The 22,861-nt window shown below is 43.7% G+C and overlaps 1 protein-coding gene across 1 annotated transcript in view; it reads right to left on the bottom strand.

Moving 5' to 3' along the window:
- Window positions 1-22,861, bottom strand: part of LOC132391478 (protein diaphanous homolog 3-like) — a 583,252-nt gene that overhangs the window by 217,451 nt on the left and 342,940 nt on the right. Inside the window, exon 22 of the mRNA XM_059964736.1 lies at window positions 22,280-22,409. Coding sequence (XP_059820719.1) covers window positions 22,280-22,409 — 130 coding nt within the window. The remainder of the gene's footprint in view (window positions 1-22,279; window positions 22,410-22,861) is intronic.

The raw sequence follows: 22,861 nt of genomic DNA, 5'->3' as shown, positions 1-22,861 counted from the left end.
GGACTCATGAGTGCCTTAGAGAGCCTCAACATCACATCCCCGCTCTTATATTCTATATCTCTAGAAATGAATGCCAACATTACATTTGCCTTCTGCACCACTGACTCAGCCTGGAGATTAATCGTTAGGGTATCCTGCACAAGGACTCCCAAATTTCTTTGCATTTCTGCAGTTTGAATTCTATCCCCATCTAAATAGACTGCTCGTTTATTTCTTCCACCAAAGTGCATGACCTAACACTTTCCAACATTGTATTTTATTTGCCACTTCTTTGCCTATTCCCCTAAACTATCTAAGTCTCCCTGCAGGCTCGCTGTGTCCTCAACACTAACCACTCCTCCACCTATTTTAGCATCACTGGCAAATTTAGCCACCAATCCATTAATCCCACAGTCCAAATCATTGACATACATCGTAAAAAGCAGCAGTCTCAACACCAAACCGTGTGGAACTCCACTGGTAACAGGCAGCCAGCCAGAGTAGGATCCTTTTAATCCCACTCTCTGTTTTCTGCCGATCAGCCATTGCTCCACCCACGCTAGTAACTTCCCTATAATTCCATGGACTCTTATCTTGCTAAGCAGCCTCATTGCGGCACCTTGTAAAAGGCCTCCTGAAAATCCAAGTACATCACATCTACTGCATCTCCTTTGTCTAGCCTCCTGATTTCCTCAAAAATTGCAGTAGGTTAGTCTGGCAGGATTTTCTTTTCAGGAAACCATGCTGGCTGGCTTAGTTCTATCTTGTCATGTGCCTCCAGGTTCTCCAAAATCTCACCTCTAACAATCGATTCCAACAATTTCCCAACCACTGATGTCAGGTTAACAGGTCTATAGTATTCTTTCTGCTGCCTCCCACCCTTCTTAAAAATTTGCAATTTTCCAGTTGTCCGGTACAATGCCAGAATCTATTGATTCTTGAAAGATCATTGTTAATTCCTCTGCAATCTCTCCTGCTACTTCCTTCAGTATCCAGGGGTGCATTCCATCAGGTCAAGGAGATTTATACATCCTCAGACCATTAAGCTTCCTGAGCACTTTCTCAGTGATAATTTTCACTGCACATACTTCACTTCCCTGGACACTCTTGAATGTCCGGTATACTGCAGATATCTTCCACTGTGAAGACTGATGCAAAATAAACATTCAGTTCTTCTGCCATCTCTGCATTTCTCGTTACAATATCTCCAGCATCATTTTTTATTGGTCCAATATCAACCCTCGATCCTCTTTTACCCTTTATATACTTAAAAAAGCTTTTAGTATCTCCTTTGATATTAGTCACCAGCTTCCTTTCATAATTCATCTTTTCCTTCCTAATGACCTCTTAGTTTCCCTCTGCAAGTTTTTAAAAGCTTCCCAATCCTCTATCTTCCCACTAGCTTTAACTTCCTTGTATCTCCTCTCTTTTGCTTTTACTTTGGCTCTGACTTCACTTGGATCCTTCTTCCATTTGAAAATTTCTTCTAATTTGGAATATATCTGTCTTGCACTTCCCCTCAGTTTTCACAGAAATTCCAGCCATTTCTGCTCTGCTGTCCTTCCTGCTAGAGTCACTTTCCAGTCAACCTTGGCGAGTTCCCCTCTCATGCCATTGTAATTTCCTTTTTTCCACTGAAATACCAACACATTGGAATTCAGTTTCTCCTTCTCAAATTTCAAAGTAAACTCGATCATATTGTGATCTCTGTTCCCCCTACAGGTTCCTTAATCTTAACACCTCCAGATCATTGCACAACACCCAATCCAGCATAGCCGATCCCCTAGTGGATTCAACAACAAGCTGTTCTAAAAAGCCATCACATAGGCATTCTACAAATTCTCTCTCTTGAGGGCCAGTACTGGCCTGGTTTTCCCAATCCACTTTCATGTTAAGATCCCCAACAATTATCATGACATTACCCTTCTGACACGCCTTTTCTATCTCCTGCTGTAATTTGTAATCCACATCCCAGCTTCTGTTTGGAGGCCTGTATACAACTGCCATTAGGGTCCTTTTACCCTTGCCAATTCTTAATTCAATCCATAGAGACTTTATTCCTTCCAATCCTATGTCATCCCTTTCTAATGATTTGATATTATTTCTTATCCACAGGGCCACACCACCCCTCCTGCCTATTAACCTATTTTTCCGATACATCGTATATCCTTGGATGTTCAGCTCTCAACGGCAGCCATCCTTTCGCCAAGTTTGAGAGATGGCCACAACATCATACTTGTCAATCAGTAGCTGAATTTCAAGATCATCCATTTTAGTTCTTATGCTGTGTGCATTCAAATATAACACTTCCAGTCCAGCATTTGTTACTTTCTATTTTAACTGCACCACACCTCTATTGCCTTGTAAATCATCCTACTGGCTGTGATTATGCCTCATCTCTTGTCTGTCCTTTCTATCATCGCTGTTGCACGCTATCTTTGATTTATTTCTGTTTCCCCCTTCCTCAGCTCTATCACTCTAATTCCCGTCCCATGCCAAATTGGTTTAAACCCTCCCTAACAGCTCTATTAAACCTGCCTGCTAGGATATTGAACCCCTTTGGGTTCAGGTTTAACTCATCCTTTTTGTACATGAAATTCTTCCCCCAGAAGAAGCCCCAATATCTACCACCTACCACCTGTCTCTCAGCCACGCATTAATAAGCCTGCTATTCTTCAGCGCATTAGCACGTGCCACAGGCAGTAGTGCTGAGATTACTACCCTGGAGGTCTTGCTTTTCAACTTCCACACCACCCCCCCCCCCCCACAACTTCCTGAATTCTCTCTTCAGGAGGACCTCCTCTTTTTTTCAAACCAATGTCAATGCCTCCTCTCTTGTCGCTCTCTTAGCTCATGATTGATGTGTCAGTTGTAGCCGAGGTCCCACAAAGCTTTCCCCTTTTAAACTTCGCTCACGGAACTGTGCACCGCCTCCTCTCTCATCACTCTGGTGCAGCAGTTATATTGTTGCAAGATTCATAAATGCAAAGCGAGTAGAGCAGGGGAATAAGCACATAACCTTGTGGTCAATGTTCCCACTAAGGTGTGTGCGTCTGTGTGCGCTTACCTTGTTTGCTACTTATGCACAAAGGAATTTAAACTGTGCACAAAAGGTTGTCACCCTCTACTCATGGGCATATTAAGTATATTTTACCATCATACATAATCATGTTTCATTTTCTGGTTTCTGATGTGGATGGTGTTGATAACATGGAGCTTGCGATAATTTGTCTGCATATTTTAGAACTGACTTATTTATACTGTTGTTATTGAAGAAATTATTCAGTGTATACATGTTGTCATTGGGCAAAAAACTGCAGCACACAAGACTTCTGAGCACGCTGATCATTACAAATCATTGCTTGTGGTGCACCAGTACTGATGGAGAATGTGAAGTGTTACGAACCTCATAACTGGGTCACTTACCAACAAAGATAGAGAGGTCCGCTGAAGTCTGATGGTACTATTTTTAACAGTATTTATTAGTAAAAATACACAAAAATAATATCAATGCAAACATACAGATAATATACGTCATCAATACTAAATCTAAAAGTGCGGATATAATAATAATCAATAAAAAATAAGCTCTATCATTGTCTAGGGCGGGGGTCGGCAACCCGCGGCTCCGGAGCCGCATACGGCTCTTTCATCTCTGTACTGCGGCTCCCTGTGGCTTTGGAAAATAAATGGTGAGTATTTAATTAAAATGTATTTTATGTTAGTTTGTTAGTTTTTGAAATATAATTCTAAATTTGAAGATTATGGTGATCTTGTACAATCTAAATAAAACGTTGTGGCGACCCATTTCCTGGCACATCCGAACCGCTCACAATTAGCCAGCGTTCAGGCTAAGGGAGATAGCCTACAGGGGTTTGTGAGTACGTGTCTTTTGGAGCATCCGCACCCATGGGGGGGCGGGTTAAGGGAGGCTTAAAAGCAAGGCTGTTTAGTTCGAATAAAGTTATCTTTGACAGCAGTTTACCGACTGCGTGTAGCACACCGCTACAACGTGTTTTTATCGCTATTAATATACGTCACCACTGCCAATGCCTGACACCCGCCAGTGCGCGATTTCTTTAATTTTTCGATCCAAGGTAGGCTAACTAAGGAGAATTCTAAAAAAAGAAAAGTGACTGAAGAAAACAGAACGTTTAATGATAAGTGGACAGATTCATTTGCTTTCACAGTTGACGAGACTGGTTTACCGGTATGTTTAGTATGCAATGAGAAACTAGCAAACAACAAAAAGTCAAATGTCGCAAGACATTTCCAGAATAAACACGCAGCCTTTGCTCAAAAATATCCGGATGGAGATGAGAGAAATAAAGCCTTTTCGGAACTGATGCGGAAGGTTGATCTGAGCAAAAATCATTTCAAAAAGTGGATGAAGTCTGGAAAATCAACTACATACACTAGTTATGTTGCCGCTCAGGAAATAGTCAGGCACGGGAAGCAGTTTACAGATGGTGAATATATAAAAGAATCTTTCATTAAGATTTCAGAACATCTATTCACGGACTTTAAAAACAAGAGTGAAATTGTGCAGAAAATCAGGGATATGCCCCTCTCTGCAAAGACTGTCAAAGACAGAACCATAAAAATGGCAGAAGACATCACAAGACAGCAAATTAAAAACATCAATTCAGCTGTGGCCTACTCGATTGCCTGTGACGAGTCTAAAGACAAAGGTGATATTGAACAAATAGCGCTGTTCTGCCGGTATGTAAACTCTGCCGGGCCACAGGAAAAACTGATTGAGTTGATACCTCTAAAAGACCAAACACGGGGGGAGGACATCTGTGAGGCTGTCTTGAATTGTTTAAGAGCCAAAGGAATAAAGACCACCCACCTGGTGTCAGTAGCTACTGATGGGTATGACAGGAGCGCACAAGGGATTTGTGGCTTTACTGCAGAAGTCGCTGGACAGAAAGTTGCTGACTTTTCACTGCATCTTGCACCAAGAGGCACTGTGCGCTCAAACATTTCCTCCGAAATGCACAGAAGTAATGGATGTTGTCATTCAAATTGTCAATAAAATAATGGCAAAAAGTTTAAATCACCGTCAATTCCGTTTGTTACTGGACGAGCTGGAAAGCGCATATTCTGATCTCCCGCTGCACAACAAAGTCCGGTGGCTGTCCAGAGGGGAGGTGCTGAAACGCTTTGTCGCCTGTCTGGAAGAAGTGAAAACTTTCCTGGGCAGCAAAGGGCTCACCTTTCCTGAGCTGGAACAGCCAGAGTGGCTGGAAAAGCTACACTTCATGGTAGACATGACAGCGCACCTGAACACGCTGAACACAGCTCTTCAGGGGAAAGGACGTACAGCCCAACACATATTGGAGGATGTTTTGGCATTCGAGCACAAGTTGACAGTGCTTGCCAGAGATTTACAGAAAGGCACATTGTCTCACTTCCCCAATTTGAGAGAGTTAAAACAAGGTCACGACATGATAAATTCGGAGTATTTACATTCTGCAATCATCGCAATGCAAACATCGTTTGGGAAACGCTTCTGTGAGTTCAGAGAGGAAAAAACACACTATCCTTCCCGGTCACTCCCCTAAGCATCGATCCATCTCTACTGAATACGACTGCATTGGCAGGTGTGAGTCAACCTGATCTTGAGATGGAACTGGCTGACATTGCCGACAAAGACATATGGGTTTAGGCGCTTGACAGCAGACCTTGAAGATGTTGCCCGTCAGAAGGCCGTTCTTGCTCAGAATCACAAATGGAGTGATATTGAAAACCTCCTAAAACCGGACAAACTTGTGTTCGAAACATGGAATGCTATCCCCGACATTTATGTAAACATTAAAAAGTATGCGCTTGGAGTCCTGTCGATCTTTGGATCCACATATGTATGTGAGCAGGTGTTCTCCAACATGAACTTTATTAAAAACAAACATCACGCACGCCTCACAGATGACAGCTTGCAATCCTGTGTAAAGATGAAGGTGACGTCATACAGCCCTGATGTGCAGACGCTGTGCGCTGAGGTCCAGGAGCAGAAATCCCATTAACCAAGTATGATAAATATTTTAATTGCCTATTATTTTACGTATATTCATATTTTTTCATTGTTCAGTGAAATAGTCCTTTTATTTTTCAGGTTGACAGCTGGCTGACGTTATTTTTGGTTTGCTGCTGGCGGAAAATTAAGTTCAGCGTTTTTCATAAATACAAGAAGGACTCAAATAGACATTGAGTATTTTACTTAAAAATAACCTTCAACCCAACGTCTTTTTTTCGGAGTTCAAAATTTTTTTGTTGCATGCAGAAATGCAATTTCGTTTTCTCTGCAGGAGTTCATCGATTTCATAAATGCAACACATTAAAGTTTGTTTATACATAGCATAAAGGCAAAAAAAAACGTTGTATGCAGTGTTATTTCATTTTAAATGTCAAACGGGTTTTGTGGCTCCCAGTGTTTCCTTTTCTGTGGGAAACGGGTCCAAATGGCTCTTTCAGTGGTAAAGGTTGCTGACCCCTGGTCTAGGGGATAATGTATTGTCCGATGGAAATATAAAAGTTCATTCAGGCTTCAGCCTTTGGGGACCACTGGGTTTCCAATTGTTGGAGAGAGAGAGAGGTTTTGAGAATAGAAACTTGCCAGCTTTTCTTTATCTGCTCTTGATCCATATTCGTCCTTTAGCAAGGCCATTCCGTGAAGGACTTGTCATCCGGGCAAGGATGGACACACACACAAGCCCCCACCGGTCTCATACGTTTCTCCTGGTGTGTCTAAAGGGATTGTTCCCCAGACCCTCTTTTATCCTTACTCACGGGGTCTCAGATGTCAATCAGGTTGGCATAATGCAATCCCTCAACCAGTCCTCTGGTCATTCCCTGAGGGCTTCAATGAATAGTACAGTACTCAATACACAATTCCGTCTCCAAGAGACAATGGTCGTTATCCGTGGTTTTGTTTCGCTGAGGCCAGGACACATTCTAAGCACTGTGTATTCTGGATGTCTCTCTCTCATTTCCTGGGTCCCAGACCCGAATTAATAGCGATCTTGTGATTCTCACAAAGGAGGGGTCTACTTTGTACCCTTCAGCCCCTCAGAGTTGTGGCACATTCGTAACAGGAGCAAATGCTGTTGCCAATCTGAACTGACTGGAGTCTGCAACTGAGGCAATTGAGGGTCCAGTTGCACAAGGAAGTATTGAGGCTGAGATTATGGAGCTAATTAATAGCCACAAGGGGTTAACTGTCGTCAATGAAGAACGTCCTGATGTATGCATCATCACTGTCCAGCTATTCCAGAGTTGAATAAGGAGCCAACGAAATGGCACCTGCTGTTGACTTGTAATGGTAGGCAAATTGGAAAGGGTACAAGTTGCTTCTCAGATATAAGTTGAAATGCTTCACCACCAACCTCTCAAAGAACTTCATCACAGTAGATGTAGGTGCTACTGGATGATAGTCATTGGGGCAGGTTACCATGTCCTCCTTAGACACTGGTATAATTGAAGCCTGCTTGAAACATCTGGTGTACCTCAGTTGCCAAAGCAAGAGGTTAAAGATATGAGTGAACGCTTTAGCCAATTGATCACCACAGGTCTTTAGTATTCGGCCAGATATCCCATCTGGGCAGGATACTTGCTGTGGGTTCATCTTCCTGAAGGATGCACTCACACTTGCCACACAGACTAAAATCACTGGGTGGGGGGTGGTGGGGAGGTGATGTAGAGTTCATGGAGGTGCCTCCATGTATTGACAGTCAAAGTAATCATGAAAGGAATTGAGCTCATCTGGGAGCAAAACCTGTTGTTCCCTGTCGCTTGGCCCAGTACATCACAGTTAAGTCCCTCCCAATCATCAGGCTCTTGAATAAAAGAGGATAACTACACTCACTTGCCCCTTCACTGAAATGTTCCTACAACCAATTTTCTCATTTTAAGGATTCTTTATCTCATGTTCTCATTATATATTGCTATTTTATATTTGCACTTGCAGTTTCAAGTCAAGTCACTTTTATTGTCATTTCGACCATAACTGCTGGTACACATAGTAAAAATTAGACAACATTTTTCAGGACCATGGTGTTACATGACACAGTACAAAAACTAGACTGAACTACGTAAAAAACAACACAGAGAAAGCTACACTAAACTACAGACCTACACAGGACTGCGTAAAGTGCACAAAAAAAGTGCAGTTTTTTGTCTTCTGCACTCTGGTTGATCTTTCATTGACCCTTTTATAGTTACTACTCTATAATTTGCTGAGTATGCCCACAAGAAAATAAATCTCAGAGTTGTATATGGTGGAATCATCAACACGCACAAACAACCTGGAGGAACTCAGCAGGTCGGGCAGCATCCGTTGAAACGAGCAGTCAACGTTTCGGGCCGAGACCCTTCGTCAGGACTGAAGAAGGAGGGGCAGGGGCCCTATAAAGAAGGTGAGGGGAGGGGGGAAGGTGCCAGGTGAAAAACCAATCAGAGGAAAGATCAAGGGGTGGGGAGGGGAAGCAGGGACTCTCATAACTACCTCAACTATACCTCTTCCCACCCTGCCAAATGTAAACATGCTATTCTCTATTCCCAGTTCCCACGTCTTTGCCGCATCTACTCCCAGGATGAAGCTTTCCATTCCAGGACATCTCAAATGTCATCTTTCTTTAAGAATCGTGGTTTCCCTTCTGCCATCATCAATGATGCCCTCACCCACATCTCCACCATTTCCCGCACTTCGGCCCTCACCCCATCCTCCCATCACCACAACAGGAACAGTATTCCCCTTGTCCTCACCTGCCACCCCACCAGCCTCTGGATCCAGCATATTATCCTCTGCAACTTCTGCCACCTTCAACAGGACCCCACCACTAAGGACATCTTTCCCTCTCTACCCCTATCCGCTTTTCACAGGGATCATTCCTTCCACGACTGCCTGGTCCACACGGTATCCCTGCAAGTGTAAGTGCTACACCTGTCCCTATACCTCTTCTCTTACCCCCATTCAGGGCCCTAAACAGTCCTTCCAGGTGAGGTAACACTTCACTTGTGAGTCTTTTGGAATCATCTACTGCATCCGTTGTTCCCAGTGCGGCCTCCTCTACATCAGCCAGACCCAACGCAGATTGGGGGACCGCTTCATCGAGCACCTCCGCTCCATCCGCCACAACAGACAGGATCTCCCGGTTGCCACCCATTTCTACTCTGCTTCACATTCCCATTTGGATATGTCCATACATGGCCTCCTCTACTGTGACGATGAGGCCAAACTTAGGTTAGAGGAGCAACACCTCATATACCGTCTGGGTAGTCTCCAGCCCCTTGGTATGAACATTGAATTCTCCAACTTCTGTTAATTCCCTCCTCTCCCTTCCCCCATCCAACTTTCACTCTGCCTCCTCTTCCAGCTGCCTATCACCTCTTTCATGATTCTGCCTTCTACTACCCATAGTGCTTTCCCCTTAGATTCTTTCTTCACCTCTCCTGCCTATTCCCTCCCTGCTTCCCCTCCCCCACCCCTTGATCTTTCCTCTGATTGTTTTTCACCTGGCACCGTCCCCCCTACCCCCTCCTTCTTCAGTCCTGACGAAGGGTCTTGGCCCAAAACGTTGACTGCTCAATTCAACAGATGCTGCCCGAACTGCAGAGCTCCACCAGCTTGTTTGTTTGTGTTGATTTGACCACAGCATCTGCAGTGTACTTTGTGTATATGGTGGTATATATACTTTTATAAGAAAACTGACTTTGACTGTTAGTTTTACTTTATAAGGGGTGATAGCATTCAAGCGCAGCCACAACTGTTGAGCATCTTTCAGCAAGTCAAGTTTGGTGCGGAATTGCCATTTCATATGTGAGATGGCATTCCAGAGGTTGTACCTGAACCTCTTGTATTTTATTTGGTCACCAGACCTGAATGACCCTCATCAGATTATGGATCTCATGATTCATCTAGGGCTTCTGGTTCTGGAAGTTGTTGATAATAATACTATCAAGGGATGCCTACTCATTGGCAATGTTCATTAAGGCTTGGATTAGTTCCAGTATATCACTTGATTCTATCCTCACTTCAGCACAGTCCAAACATGAATGAAATAACTCAATTACAAAGGCAAAATGCCATAGCCGCTCTAGTAACAAGATAGCAAACGAGTTGGGCATGAAAAAAAATATGGAGAAGTCACCTTTAAAGCAAAAATACCGCCACTGAGAGAAAGCCAAACCAAGTGTAAAAACAGCTGGAAGCCAGAAGTTTTAGCCCTCGAGCACAGCCCATTTTTTCAAGGCAGGGTACTTGGTCTAATTATCTTCAACAATGCCCTTCCTTTGAATTGTGTCAGCAATAAGAATCCTTGCTAATGATTACACCATGTATAATTCAGCAGCCAACTCTGAAACAATGAAACAGTTCTGCTCTATATGCAACAAGACTTGGGTTTATAAACAAGAAATATTTAAGTTATGTAAGTGTCAGGCAATAGTCATCTCCAACAAAAATGTCTAAGATTGCTGAATATTCTGGATATTTAGCATCATCATTACCCATTTCCCATCATTAATATCCTGAAGTCATCATAACCAAAGGCATAACAGTCAGAGCCACACATTTGTTGTTGTTGGCCAAATCAAAAGTGGCAATGAATCAGCATAAAACATCCTCCCCTCAAAACTAATCAACAAGCTCCATGATCTGGGTCTCAATTTTATCCTCGATTTCTTCACTTGCAGAATCCAGTCAGTTCAGATTGGCAATAGCATTTCTTCCACCGTTGCCTTTAGGGAGTTTATATGTTCTCCCCGTGACCGTGTGGGTTTCCTCTGGTCTCCTCCTACAGTCCAAAGACTGTAGTTTAATTGGTCATGGTAAATTAAAATCGGGGGACTGCTGAGTGGCATGGTTCAAACGGCCAGGGCTTATTTCACAATGTACATCAATAAACACAAGTGCACCACAATGGTTTGTGCTTAGCCCACTTCTCTAATCACTTTATACTTATCACTGTGAAGCTGAGCAGAGCTGCAGTGCCATATTCAATTTTGCCAACAAGAACACTGTTTGTTGAATCAAAGGTGGTGTCAAATCAGCACACAGGAGGGAGATTAAAAATCTGGTTGAGTGGCACCACAACAACCTCTCGCTCAATATCAGCAAAACCAAAGAGCTCATTACTGACTACAGTAGGAAGAGACCAGAGGCCCATGGTCCAGTTCTCATCAGAGGTAGAGAGAGTTAAGTTCCTCACAATTATCATTTCAGTCAATCAGTCCTGTGTCCCGCGTATAGGTGCTGTTACAAAGAAGGCATGGCAGCACCTCTACTTTCACAGAAGTTTGCAATGATTCAGCATGTTATCTAAAACTGACAAACTTCTATAGATGCACGGTGGAGAGTATACATACTGGTTGTATCACGGCCTGGTATGGAAACACCAATGCCCTTGAATGGAAAAGCCTACAAAAAGTAGTGTGGATACAGTCCATGAGTAACCACCCACCCCCACCACTGAGCACATGTACAAGGAGCACTGTTGCAGGAAAGCAACACCCACCATCCAGGCCATGTTCCCTTCTCGCTGATGCCATAAGAAAGGTGGTACAGAAACCTCAATTCCCACACCACCAGGTTCAGGAAAAGTTATTACCCCTCAACTATCAGGTATTTGAACCAGAGAGGATAACTTCACTCATCCCAACACTGAACTGGTTCCACAACCCATGGACTTACTTTTAAGAATTCTACACTTCATGTTTTTGATATTTATTACTTATCAATTTATTATATTAATTTTTCTTTATTTGTATTTGCACAATTTGTTCTATTTTGGTCATTGATGGTTTGTTCGTCTTTGTTGTGTGCAGCTTACTAAAATTCCTAACCTCTGTCCAATTTTACTTAAAGCACTTTGCATAGCATGTGCCAGCATAAAAAAAATCAGTACTAAGAACTTATACCAGATCATGTTGAAAGAGCAACTGTCTTTCCACTTCTAGATTTTATTGATAATTGATTCTTTTCCCATGAGACAAATACAGCATTACTGGATATACAGTCTACATTGCAGTGCACCGTTCCCCCTGTTGATATGTGTGGATTAGTGCAATTTACAGCATTGTACAAAACTTGTTGGAACAAGTTCTATCAAAATTGTTGCCAAGGTTGAAAATGTTGAAAATTTTTTGTTCAAATGGGTGGTTTTGAATGATTTAGATAATTCACAGAAATACCCATTTATCTGGCAAAATACAGCCTAATAACTTTTTGTCATTGTCTCCAAAGTGTTCTCGCTGACAGCAAAAACATTTGTATTCTTTTTATGATTGGTAGATCCATTAGGTGGACTATTTCAAATTCCAGGAATTGATTTAATGGCAGTAAAAAAAAATCTGAACCTTGCAATGGTTCATAGAATGTTTACATTTTACAATATGACTGTTGGCCTTTGTCTGCACCATTCCCCACAGGAGTTTCCTAGAACATCTGCCATCATGTCAACACCATGAAGAGAACAGTAATTGTGAGATTAATCACTTCTGTTGCTTCAGTTTGACTGACTTGTTTGATAATATAGGCAACAAGACATCTGACTGGAACATTGGCAGTGTAGACTAAATAAGCGTATTAACACTGGCTGTAATGCAGAAGTCCAAGCAGTTTAATTAAGTATTAAATCAACAATCACTATGGAAGAAGCACAACTCAGATCACAGATCAAGTAACATGTTTTGCTATGATTAGTAATAGTTTTGGTTCATATTAAAATTAATTAGGAATGAAAAATAATTGAACAATGTAAATTTATACTAATTCATGTGAGAGTCTAATTTGAGGCCTAACAATAAATATGTCGCCAGTTGGACACAGTTAAATGCATACTGAGTTCAAAATCTGAAGGAAGATTCTAATCTAACAAAAAGAAAATTGATTGTTTAGGCATAGAGGTTAACACAGGGATGGTATTCCCCATGGAAAATGTAACTAGTCCTCTTCTACTAATATTGTTAGTATTTAATGGGATTAGCCACAAGAACACTGTCGTAAGTGTAACAAAATAAAAGTGGATGAACTCATCCAGTCAGGCAGCATCTCAGGGGAAAAAATATATCCCACATGTTGTGTTAAGAATTCTTTCTCAAAACCTTTCTCCTTTCTCATATATGCAGTTTATCAACTTCAATAATCATTTCATGCATAATGTGTTAAAATAAAATTAACAATCAATTAACCACTTGAAACTATATTTCTGAGCTGGGAAATTTGCCTCCAGTCATATGTCTGGGCCTTTGCTTACATCTGTGTCGCTGATCATAAAGTGATGAAGGAAAACACTGCAAATAGCAGCTTGGGCAATAAAATACAAGACATTGTATTGCAATTCTGATCAATTTTAAGTTGAATAGCAAAGTCACTTGCATGTAAATTGAGCAGGATATGAGACAGGAAAAAAATGACTGCGCATATTTGAACATCGTAGCCCAGAATATGAGAGTTATGTGTATACAGAGGAAGAAATGCATTTTCCTTAAGTAAAACAGAATATTGAATGACCTAGCGATACAATTGATTAAATAACATCATAAAAGATGTTAGCTGAATGAAAGCAGTTGTGTCGTGAAATACAGGAGCCAAAATCTTGTGGTCTACTTCTGCTTCCTCTTAAAAAGAGAACGCAATTTTTGCAATGTAGCAGTTTCTAAACTTTTACAAGTACTGTATTCGGTTATGGTAGAATTTTATTCAATTGTGAATTTGCCTGGGGTGTTGCCTGCAGCAAAAGGATATTACTGAAAAGCCATAAAGCACATATTCTCCAGTCAGCCAGTTTAAATTAATCAGGTTTTTATTGGAACTGAACAGGTCTTAATTGCAATATTTTTGCTTGATTTTGGTCACACACACACACACAAGATACATATGGCTCTAGTACTTACATTAGCAGAAAAGATAAAGGTGATTTCACATTATTTATTTATCAAAACTGGGTAGAATGCAAATAAAGATCATGTTGGTGGGATGGCACAAGGAAAACTGAAAGATGGAAAAACTGAATGATGCTTAAAAGAATGGAATGTTCTAGAATAAAACAGAAAACAAAGCGGCACTTATGATGCGGAGAAAATGCCAAAAAAACAAAACTGGAGTAAAACTAAAGCAGGGAGTTTCAAAGATCAAGATGCTTTGCAAATGGGAAGAAGGGAATGTTCTGCTGACTTCAAAGGAGTGGAAGGGTACAAGAAACGGATGAGGAAGGCAGTAGATATGAGGAAAGTGGGAATAAATAAGGAAAAGTAAAGACAAAAGTGTAAGAAATCTGTGGAGGAAAGAAGAGGAGGGCTGGATTAGTATTGAGGTGGAGAATGGGGGGGGAGCAGAAAGACGATAAGCCAAAAAAAGGGAGAAATTTGAGAGGAAGAAAGAATAGAGAAAGAGGACAAAAAAGAGGAAAGGGATAAAGAGTAGCAAAGAGAAAAGGAGGAAGGCAAAGTTGGAAAGTGGAAATTGGCAACAGAAGGCAAAGGGGGAATGAAGTGAAGGAAAATGTACTCGGGGGGAGGGCCAGTAAGTTATGGTTCTGGGAAGAAGGTTCCAAGGGCAAGTCAGTGAATGCTGAGAGATGTGATTCACTGATTAAATGGATGATGAGGGAGTAAGAAAGAAAAAAAGAGAGGAAATACAGGAAAAGAAAAGAGAAAGATGGGAGAAAAGATCAGATGAGGAGGAAAGAGGGCGGGGTAGAGGAGAGGAAGCAGGGGTGAAGGTAGGAGTAAAGGGAAGGAAGATGACTTTTGAAATAAGCATTAAGTTACAGGAGTAGTTACCAGTGGAACCTCAATGATAGAATTGTGATATTGTGGTGACCCACTTTCTGCGCAGGGGAACCGGCTCACAAATAGCCAGCGCGCGGGGACAGACTTTGGTAATGCACCTCTGATGTCATTTCCGCCCGGAGAGGGCAGGTGATAAGGATTAAATGCCAGCGCCGCGAAGTTTGAATAAACTAGTCTCAAAACGACCTACCGACTGTGTGGCGTTGTCTCTAGCTCTGTATGCAGTACATCGCTACATTGATGACCCCGACGGTCCAAACGGGATTTGGACCAAAGATGACCGACTCTTCATCTGTTCACGCAGTTTCGCTAAAACTGCTGACTTTCTGGACGCTGCGACCACGCGTGTGGTTTAGCCAAGCAGAAGCCCAGTTCCAGATTCGGCAGATATCTTCTGATTCCACACGTTACTACCACGTGGGGAGCGCCCTTGACCAGGAGATGGCCGCCCAGGTTGCGGATTTCATACAGTTGCCCCTGGAAGAAGGCAAATATGAAGCATTCAAAGTGCTGCTCATTGGGATCTTTGGCCTCTCACGGCATGAGCGGGGTGCCCGCCTGCTTCACCTGGACAGATTGGGAGACAGGCCGCCATCAGCATTAATAAACGAGATGCTGGCCCTGGCTGATGGACACAAGCCCTGCCTCATGTTCGAGCAAGCGTTCCTAGAGCAACTGCCCGAGGACCTACATCTGCTGCTGGCCGACGCAGATTTCAGCGATCCCCGGAAGGTGGCGGCCCGGGCAGACGTGCTGTGGAAAGCCAAAGGGGAGAGCGTGGCGTCCGTCAGTCAGATTACCAGGCCACGTGCCCAACAGCAGACCAGACCAGACCTGGCCCAGCAGTGGGGTGCACACAACAGAGGCAGGAGTGAGGAGGACAGTGAACAATGGTGTTTCTACCAGAGCGGTGGGGCACAGAAGCCCGTTGTTGTCGCCCGCCCTACAAGGGCTAGGGCCAGGGCCTGCTGCCGCTAATGGCTATGGCGGCTGGCCACCAGGACAGCCTCTTGTACGTCTGGGACAAACAGTTGGGACGCCGCTTCTTGGCCGACACCGGAGTGGAAATCAGCGTCTTACCCCCGACGGGGTATGACACCCGCAACAGGAAGCCAACACCCACCCTGAGGGCCACAAATGGCAGCACAATATGGACCTACGGCACCCGCACAGTGCAGCTGCAGTTCGGTGCCAGCCGGTTCATGTGGGACTTCACACTGGCCACCGTGGCCCAACCACTCATGGGGGCGGACTTCTTGCGAGCTCACAGCCTGCTGGTCGACTTGCAAGGGAAAAGACTGGTGCATGCCGAGACATTCCAGACTTTCTCCCTGGGTGAAGCCAAGTTGCCGGCCCCACACCTGGACTCCATCACGTTGTCGGACAACGAATTCACCAGAATCCTGGTGGACTTTCCATCAATTCTGGCACTGCAGTTCATGGCAGCCATTCCCAGACACGGGGTTCAGCACCACATCCCAACCCAGGGACCACCCCTCCACGCCCGCGCACGAAGGCTCCCCCTGGAAAAGCTCCGCCTGGCGAAGGAGGAGTTCAAGAGAATGGAGGAATTGGGGATCGTACGGAGGTCCAACAGCCCATGGGCCTCCCCCTTGCACATGGTGCCCAAAGCAGCCCGGGGTTGGAGACCATGCGGCAACTACCGCAGACAGAACGAGGCTACAACTCTAGACCGCTACCCCGTGCCGCACATACAGGACTTTGCAGCAAACCTGCACAGGGCAAGAATCTTTTCCAAAGTAGACCTCGACCAGGGATACCATCAAATCCCGGTACACCCTGAAGACATCCCCAAAACAGCACTCATCACCCCATTCGGCCTGTTCGAATTCCTCCGAATGCCATTCGGCCTGAAGAATGCCGCACAGACGTTCTAGCGGCTAATGGATGCGGTGGGACGCGACCTGGACTTTGCGTTCATCTATTTGGACAACATCCTCATACCCAGCAGTAGTCATCAGGAGCATCTGTCCCACCTCCGCCAACTCTACTCCCACCTGAGTGATTTCGGCCTCACGATCAATCCGGCCAAATGCCAGTTTGGTCTCGATACCATCGACTTCCTGGGCCACAGGATTACTAAAGACGGGGCAACACCTCTGCCCGCCAAGGTAGACGTGATCCACCACTTTGCTCGGCCGAACATAGTCAAATGAACTACAGTAGTTCATTGGTATGGTGAACTTCTACCACCGTTTCCTCACCTCAGCAGCCCGTATCATGTGCCCTTTATACACCCTGATGTCAGGTAAAGGCAAGGACATTACTTGGGATGAAGAGGTCACGGCAGCTTTTGTTAAAGCCAAGGAAGCCTTGGCAGATGCAGCGATGCTGATGCACCCCAGAACGGACGTTCTGACCACCCTCACGGTGGACGCATGCGACACAGCAGTCGGTGGTGTGCTGGAGCAACTCAACGAGGGGCATTGGCAACCCCTGGCATTCTTCAGCAAGCACCTACGACCACCTGAACTCAAGTACCCTGCCTTCGACTGGGAGCTGTTGGCACTGTATCTGGCAATTCAGATACTTATTAGAAGGCAGGCCGTTCACCGCGTTCACGAACCACAAACCGTTGACCTTCGCGTTCACGAAGGTGTCTGATCCCTGGTCGGCTCGCCAGCAGCGACATCTGTCCTACGTCTCTGAGTACACGACGGACATCCAGAATATTTTGGGAAAGGACAACGTCATGGCAGACGCACTCTCCAGACCAGCTGTCCAGGCCCTGTCCCTGGGAGTGGACTATACAGCACTGGCGGAGGCGCAGCAGGCAGACGACGAGATGCCCAGCTACAGGACCGCAGTCTCGGGTTTGCAGCTGCAAGACTTACTCGTAGGCCCAGGTGAGAGGACCCTCTTGTGCGACGTGGCTACCGGCCAACCTCGCCCCATCGTTGTTTTCAACTCCATACACGGTTTGGCGCACCCTTCTATCAGGACAACCATCTGGCTGGTCTCCAGCAAGTTCATGTGGTACAGACTTCGCAAACAGGTCAGCGAATGGGCCGAACGTGCACGCAGTGCCAAGCAGCCAAAGTGCAGAAGCACACTAAAGCCCCGCCGCAGCAGTTCGAACCCACCCACCAGAGGTTCGACCACATTCATGTGGATATTGTGGGCCCCCTACCAGTGTCACGAGGAGCGCGGTACCTCCTAACTATGGTAAACCGGTTCACAAGGTGGCCAGAGGCAGTCCCGCTCACCGACACATCTGCCGATTCCTGCACCCGAGCACTGATTGCAACCTGGGTAGCACGCTTCGGGGTACCGGCCCACATTACCTCTGACAGAGGCGCCCAGTTCACCTCCAGCCTGTGGTCAGCTGTGGCCAGTCTGTTGGGAACGCAGCTACACCACACGACTGCCTTCCACCCACAGTCAAACAGACTAGTGGAACGCTTCCACCGTCACTTGAAGTCGGCTCTCATGGCCCACCTGAGAGGCCCTAACTGGGTGGACAAGCTTCCCTGGGTCCTGCTTGGAATTCGCACAGCGCCCAAAGAGGATCTGCACACCTTGTCGGCCGAGTTGGTGCACGGCGCACCCCTGGTTGTCCCAGGAGAGTTCATACCAGCCCCAAGGGGGCAAAAGGAAGAACCCGCAGCAGTCCTGGACAGACTACACAAAAGGCTCAGCAACCTGGCCCCCGTACCGACCACAGCATGGACAGACACCGACCCATGTACCCAAAGACCTGAAGAACTGTAAGTTTGTGTTTGTACGAAGGGGCGGACACCGGGCACTGCTACAGCGGCCATACACGGGGCCGTTCAAGGTGATCAACAACAACGGGTCCACGTACGTTCTGGACATTGGGGGGAAAGAGGAGGTTTTCACGGTGGACTGACTCAAACCAGCCCATGCGGACTTGGCGCAGCCGGTCGAGGTTCAGGCACCGCGGCGCAGAGGCAGACCTCCCAAACAGAGGCTGATCTCCAGACTGTGGACATTGGGGGGGCGTATCGCCGGTTCTTGGGGGGGGGGGGGGTTATGTGGCGACCCACTTTCTGCGCAGGCGAACTGGCTCACAAATAGCCAGCATGCGGGGAGAGACTTTGGTAATGCACCTCTGACGTCATTTCCACCAGGAGAGGGTGGGCGCTAGGGATTAAATGCCAGCACCGCAAAGTTTGAATAAACTAGTCTCTAAACGACTTACCGACTGTGTGTCATTGTCTCTAGCTCTGTATGTAATACATTGCTACAATATTCTACTAAAACAAGAAGGTGACAAACTCAAGAAAATGCCTGTAATAACCTGCTCTCCTGTCTCATTCATTTTCACATCCAGTGAAATTGTAAGAAGTTATTTACCAATACTGTTAGTTTAATTGAGTTTGCCCCATATTGTGATGAAGATCTCAACCTTTGGCAGGGTTCTCCACACTTTCCAGCTCCACCATAAACATGCATGATAGAACCACACTCACTTGGTTGCATACATACCTAATTGTCTATGGCACTGCATTGTAACACACAACTTGTTCACCCATTAGCTGCGCTTGCTGACTTTTGCTAGCCCGCATTTAACTTTTAGTTCTGGTTCTCCCTATTTCTGTAAAAGCTCCCAGCCATATATCTTTCTATAGCCCCCAATTCTGGGGACTCACTAATTTCTGAATTTAATTATAATTTGGCCACTTGGCCCATCCAGTCTGCTCTGCCATTCCATCATGGCTGATTTATTATCTCTTTCCACCCCATTCTCCTGCCTCCACCTCACAATCTTTGGTGCCTTTTCTAATCAAGAACCTACCAATCTCTGCTTTAAATATACCCAATGACATGGCCTCCACACCCATATGTGGCAAAGACATCCCTCTAGTCTGAGTCTCTGCTTTCTGATCCTCAACTCCTCCACTACAGAAAACAACCTCTTCACATCCACTCTATGCCATTCAACATTCAATAGGTTTCATGCGATACCCCCCCCCACCCCCTTCTTCTAATTCCAGTAAGTACAGTCCCAGAGCCATCAAAGGTGTTATATGTTAACCTTTTAATTCCAGGAATCATTCTTGTGAACCTCCTTTGGAGTCTCTCCAATGCCAGCACATCCTTTCTTAGATAAGGGGCCCAAAACCACTCACAATACTCCAAATCCATTCTGAACAATGCCTTATAAAGCCTCAGCATTACATCCTTGCTTTTATATTCTAGTTCTCTCAAAATGAATACGAACATTATATTTGCTTTCCTTATCACCAATTCAAACTCAAGTTAACCTTTAGGGAATCCTGCATGAGGACTCATGAATCACTCTGCAACTCTGATTTTCTTCCCATTTAGAAAACCTTTATTCCTTCTACCAAATGCATATATACTTCTCTACACTTTATTCCATCTGCTACTTCTTTGCCCATTCTCCTAATCTAAATCTTTCTGCAAACTCCCTGCTTCCTTATCACTACCTGCCCCTCCACTGATTTTCGTAAATTTGCAAACTTGGCCACAAAGCCATCAATTCTGTCAACCAAATCATTATGTGAAAAGAAACTATCCCAACACTGCCCCTGCAGAACACCATTAGTCACTGACAGCCAATCAAAAAAGGCCTATTCCCATTCTCCTGCCAGTCATCAAAACTTCGATCAATGCTAGCATCTTTCCTGTAATACCATGGGCACTTACCTTGATTAGTAGCCTCGTGTGGTATTTTATCAAAAGCCTTCTGAAAATCCAAGTAAACAATATTATTTATCATAATCCATTCAGAGACAACACCCTAACCTCTGGAATTCTCTCCCATATTTCCCCAGATTTCTTCCCTCCTTTAAAACACGCCTTAAAATCCAAACACAAAGAAATCTGCAGATACTGGAAGCCCAAAGCAACACACACAATATTGAAGGAACTCAGCAGGTTAGGCAGTATCCATGGAGAGGAATACACAGTCGACATTTCAGGTTAAGACCCTCCATCAGGACTGGAAAGGGAGGGGAGAAGCCAGGACGAGAAGAAGGGTGGATGGGATGGAGTACAAGCTGTCAGTTGATAGGTGAAACCAGATGAGGGCGAAGATGGGTGGGGGAGGGGGAGAGGTGATGAAGGGAGAAGCATGGAGGTGATAAGTGGATGACATAAAAGACTTAAAAAGAAGGAATATGATAGAAGAGTGGACCATGAATGGACCTTAAAATCTAACTTTTTGGGCAAACCTTTTTTTGGTGTCCTAATTGTTTCCCATTATAGGGTGTTAAAAATTTTTTGAGAACCTTCCTATGGCACATTTTTGATATGCTGAAGGCACTAAGCTAACAGAGATGGCTTTTGTTTGATAGAGATAACCTTACCAATATGTTTAATTTTCTTTGGATATGTATTGCAACAGTGCCGGCTTTTGGCAATTCTAAATATTTTATATAAGAATGGAGAAGGGTCTTTGGCTCAGTAGTGGGAAAGCCATTTAACAATGGGTAGCATGATAATCCACTCACAGCACAGTATTGTGTCTCTTAGAGCTGCTGTAAGTGGATTATCATATGACCTATTATTAGATGACCTTCCTTCTACTAAGTTAAAGTACTTGTAAACTAGTGTTAAAATACGTTTTTGCAGTTTCAAGAGAACAAATGTGAAATACTGGGTACGAAGTCTTCTTATTAAACTCCAGGTATAAATTGGGAACCCTGTGATCTTTTCATCCTGCTAACTTGTGAGAACTTCATACCACCAAGACAGTATTCCATTTGTGACATATAAAATAAATTAAATAGGTAAATTTGTACTTAAAGGCAGTACTCTTTGGGAAATGAAAATAGTCCAAGCTCTAAGGTATCATTCCTTCTACCTATGGAGGAGAGGAAGAAGAGCTCTTTTACTAAACAAGATCCCTCTGTATTGTAAGATGCCATTGAGACTCAAATTAAGTCATTTGTCTTGAATGAAACCAGATAAAAATTAAGAGATCTGTGCACAATTTTTTGTTAGAATCATAAAAACTGAGATTTCGTGATAACATGGGCTGTTGAAAGTGGATGTGATTGTCTCATAACCCAGATTTGACGTCATGATAAATGGAATGTGATTTTATAATTTTGTTTATTTGAAACATTTTAAGATACCTTCCTGCTTGGTTCTCTCCTCTTCCTTGTTTTCATTTATTACTTCTTTCAGAGTGGCCCGTATTAGCAATTAGTAAAATGAGCAATAATGTTAAACACTTCATTGTGCGTTGTTTCAACAGTATAAGTTTATATAATAACTATTATTATTGATACACCTGAATGATTTGTAGTGGGGAATAAGCATTACAACCACCAAAGTACTTAGCATTTTTTAATTTTACTGCACCCAGCTCACTATTTAGCAATGCCAACTACATAAATCAATATAATCTCATTCTTCAAACAACCTGTACATAATTATAAATATTTAACAACCATCCACTACTTCGATTATTTAAAACATAATATTTGAAATGCACGCTCCATCTTTAGTTGATAATATTCTTTGTAGCATTAGAATGTCAAATATAAACATGTACCTTTTGCAGCCTTGTCCACATTTTGTAGATCATCTGTAAACTTCAAAACATCTGGATACTTCTCCTCACAAACTTGTGCTAGGAAATGCAGAAATGTGATTTTCTGGTCTGTTGATTTGGTATCATTCAGCTGAAGATTGTAAAAAGCAAAGTATTTTTTGATTTAAGAATACTTCCATCATGTGGTATTTTGTTATAATAAATCATTTTCAGTGCACTAGCATTTTTATGCCTACAGACTTTGCATCAACTGCATATGAAAAAGGAAGATAAGCTCTGATACAAAACTTTGCGTTAATTTGCAAGACACAGTTTAAATTTTCACCTCCATAGCTTTTCCAATGATTTTTTTTAAAGATCAGAATCATTGCTGTACATTTCCAGCTTTATTGACTTAGCAATTATTAGAATGAAAAATGTTGGAACACGTTTTTTGTTGTTTCAATAGTATAAATTTATAATAACTATTATTTAACTCATATAACACACAAAATCCTGGAGGAATTCAGCAGGTCAGGCAGCATCTATGGAAAGAAATGGACAGTTAATGTTTTGGGTTGAAACCCCTCATACAGATTAGAT

The sequence above is a fragment of the Hypanus sabinus genome, chromosome 3 (assembly GCF_030144855.1).
Source record: "Hypanus sabinus isolate sHypSab1 chromosome 3, sHypSab1.hap1, whole genome shotgun sequence".
In the NCBI taxonomy this organism is placed as follows: domain Eukaryota; kingdom Metazoa; phylum Chordata; class Chondrichthyes; order Myliobatiformes; family Dasyatidae; genus Hypanus; species Hypanus sabinus.
This window is presented reverse-complemented; position numbering and strand designations above follow the sequence as displayed.